The following is a 3,772-nucleotide window of genomic DNA, read 5'->3' on the forward strand; positions in this document are numbered from 1 at the left end:
GAACTTGCGGCATTGTAGTAGGGTCCATTCATCAAGATGCGTAGGTCTGCCTTGGTGCAGGCAGGTGTCTTCTTGACTACCCCTCCCTCGCTTCGCTTCAGGCAATAGCGCTCCAATGTCTGAGCCATTTTGAGCAGCAGCTTGTCGATAGCAGAACGGTGCTTGGGATAGCTATCGAGCAGTCACTTTTTCACATGCCGATGATAGCCCATTACCGAGCTTCAGGCGAGCGGTTTCCCTGCCCTCCCGTCCACGAAAGCTAGATAAACGGCGAACCGATCCGTCAGCTTCACAAACGTAGACCCGTCCTCGTCTCCGAGAAGGCATGAAGCGATGAGGCCCATATTGACATCTTCAGACAACAAGAAGCGCTCGAACGCGTCTTCTTCGCCCTTTGTGAGTTGCCAGGGGGGAGGTCTTGCAGGCTCATTGTTAAGCTCAGCCTTTTGTCGATGGGGATGCAGATATGAAAATGACACGCGTCATACGACTGGTTTGTATGCCTTCTTGGCATATCTCACCAATCTTGCCGACAAAATACGTCGGCCTGGCGTCGGCAATTGTTTAACCTAACCTTTACTTACTGATTGGCTAGAGAATTCTACACGATGGTTTGATTGGACAATATTCAATTTAAATGGGCTATTTTGGCTTTTGTCTCCATACTCTTTTCAAGATAAAAAGTATGTCTGCAACTGGACCATTTTCATCCATATAATAACGGTTCCGACTTCCCAACATTTTCCGACAATAGGGAAAGAGGAGATAGACGAAGCGAAAATTATCAAACATAATAGAGCATATATATGAACTGTTCAGTTAAGTACGAGTCAACCATTGGTTGAACGAGCCCAGTCAGCTTTCATGCGGTGCTTACAGCCGCAAGGAAATCGGCTATAGAGGCCTCGGGGCCGAGAAAATCGACTTTTTGTGTTTTGCAGCATATTGAGCTCGGAGCAGTGTCCCTCGAACCCGCAAATTCATTAATGAGCGCCGGAATATGGTCGAGGGGCTTCTATTTGAGGCAGCTTAATGACTATTACATTGGTCGAGAATAAAACCTCACTGAGGTTGTATTCTTGCCCGCATTTAAGAGGGTCTTCGACTCTTGGAGTTATCTCCGGAAGCTGGCCGAGCCGCGACGCGCAAGGTGCTTCCTGCATCGTCAGCGCCACCGCCAGAGAGAAGAGAGGGCAGGTCAAGAAGTCGCTCTTATCCGGAACGAGCGTCAGTCCCTGCTCCTCGGCAGTCTTCACCCGCAGCAACCCCAGGTAAAATACCCCGTCAGCTGAAACTGACACGTGTTGTTTCATCACGTAGGCCAGGTCGGAAGATTTCCCAAAGCAGTGCCACATCATGCAGGCCAGGGTGGCGTCTTGGTAGTCCGAACTGACACGTGCAGTACTATACACGTAACGTATTAAACAACTTAAATCATCTTTAGTACAGGGTGGGGCCTTATTCGTGAGGCCTCCATTTTCACGCTTTAAACAGTGTTTTTCTAGCGTTTTCCCTTGTTTTAACAAGATCAACTCTGTAGCCACTCGCAAGTGAGGATACTTGTTGAATAACCACAGTTTAACGTTTCTGTAGTATGAAATCGCTGTGTTACGAGCTAACTTATCTTTCTTACCTTCGTGAGTTGCCAGATAGTAGCCGAATCGATCCATCGTGACGGCAGGCCGTTTATCAGAAGGGTCCATGGCAATACTAGCCTGAACAAAATCCATGCTGACACCCTCAACTTGCAGCATCCGCTTGAAGGCACTCTCAGCCGTGCTGCGTGTCCTTTTGGTGTTCGTAGGGACGAAGGCAGTGAGGCTGATGGTGTCTCGTCTGTTGTGAGCTCTTGGTTTTTTAGTTAGTGACGAATGGCTGTCAACATTTCTCCTCTCCATGTGTCCTAGGTTAGGATTACACCTAATTGTCTGAATGACAAAAATATTCTTAACATAAAATTTTGTCTCAATTGCAGACACATATTTTGTCCAGCAAAATATGAATGCTTGAGAAGCTCTTTCAAGCAATCAGCTGCTCCTAGGCCACCCGCAGGCACTCAGAAGCACTTTTTTTTTGTGATCACGCTCTTGCCTGACGAGTGTAGGCCAAGGGACGGTCTACGTAGCTTGCATTCAAGCAGTCGGCGCATGTTCCGGGAGGCGTTCACGTTTCGGTTCACAGTCATACCACGGCAGCCATTGTTCAAGCAATGGAGTACACTGTGAACCTTTTGAGTTCGTATTTCGCCATCCCGGCACAGTCGTTGCGAGTACTGGTTCTTGAGCCGGCGCTGGCACTCGAAATGGACTTTGCTCGTGCGAAACTCGGCGATGGGTATCACAGTGCAGTAGCGCGCGAGCTCTCGTTCGAATACCTTCACTGGACCAGCAGGGCTCTTCTTGATGATCCCCGCGACGTCCTGATTGCTCCAGTCTCCGAATCCGACGACCACGCGCTTGCCTCTCGGAGCCAGTCTTTCACAAAGTTGCCGAAGCTTCTTCTTCATGAACAGAAAGCTCCGGAAGCGGAGACGCCGGAAAGGCTTGAGCTGAGAGAACCCGAGAAGCAGGTCCATGTGCTGCGTCATGAACGCGATGTACACCTTCAGTTTCTGGAGTGAGGCAGTCTTCTTCGTGGGCATGTTGCGTATCGCCTCGAGTACTTTTGGGTGTCGGTCTTGCCACCCCTTGATCTTCTGCTTTGCCTTGGTGTACCGAGCTTCCTCGTAGAACTCCTTCGAAGAGCAAGAGACGCTTTCCTCGAACTGGTTGGTCGCGACAAACATATCACGTCGTCCCGGATCGAGTCCCCACACCACATCAATGTCCTTCTCCGTGTACGTCCTGGCTGGTCCCGCTTCCTTCTTCGGCTTGCGCATCATGATTGAGACTGCTTTGCCATCCGTCACGATTTCCCCAGCGAACTTACGGGTTTCAGTTTCAAACTTCTTGATATTGAAAAGCTTGTGCAAGTAGTCATGTTGTACATCCTCCCACCCTTTTCCAGGTTTTGGAGCGGCAAAGCCAGCTCGTTTAAGAAGTCCCCACAGTCCCAGCTGACACATCTTCATATGAGAGCACTCGAAGCCCTTCTTGGTCGGAAGGATGGAGAACACTCTGATCTCTTGAAACAACTCGCCCTCATCAATGGCGTCTTTGCCGTGCGTGTTCCGGTCCTCGATGTCTTGCAGAAGCAGGTACGTGAGCGGAATGAGTTGGTGGGCTTCGTCGGCAAGATATCCGTTCGGTTTGCGAGGAACCTTCGCTCTCCACTCCAGTACAATCTCGTCAAACCGAGTACCCGTTCGAACGTACTCCTCGTGACTGAGGATTCCTTTGAGAAGCGTGTACGCTTTCTTTCCATCAATCGTGTACGTGCGCTTGAGAAACTTGTGAAAACGTCGGTAGAAGTTCATGCTCAGCGCGTTCTTCGTCATCGTGGCCATTTGGTATCCGGCGTTGTGACTCCTTCCTTGATTGATGTACCCGCCATTTGCTTGAGGGGAGCGTGCACATCGACTCGAGTTGTAGATCTTTAGAGACTCTCCAAGTTCTCCCTTGACTTTGGAGTAGCGAAGCAGTTTCATCACTGCCGACAAGCAACTTCGAAAGAACCCGCCGTCGAGCTTCGGTATCTCCTTGTTCTCTTTGAGAAGCCGTAGAATATGAAGGTTTGCCAGCAGGTACGCCTCCAGCACCCCCTTGTTCATGTCGGCGAGCACTTCCTCCCATGGCAACGCCCTGCCGGGCAGGAACCTTCCTCCGCGCTTGCA

The 3,772-nt window shown here is 50.2% G+C and overlaps 1 protein-coding gene across 1 annotated transcript; it reads right to left on the reverse strand.

The window, feature by feature from the left end:
- Positions 1–2,056: 2,056 nt before the first annotated feature.
- Positions 2,057–3,709, reverse strand: PPTG_14451 (hypothetical protein; the record flags this gene model as incomplete). Its single annotated transcript, XM_008911762.1, has 1 exon — positions 2,057–3,709. One exon carries the CDS (start codon positions 3,707–3,709, stop codon positions 2,057–2,059), a length of 1,653 nt encoding a protein of 550 aa, XP_008910010.1.
- Between the last annotated feature and the right edge of the window lie 63 nt (positions 3,710–3,772).

Source organism: Phytophthora parasitica, assembly GCF_000247585.1.
Source record: "Phytophthora parasitica INRA-310 unplaced genomic scaffold supercont2.43, whole genome shotgun sequence".
NCBI lineage: Eukaryota > Oomycota > Peronosporomycetes > Peronosporales > Peronosporaceae > Phytophthora > Phytophthora nicotianae.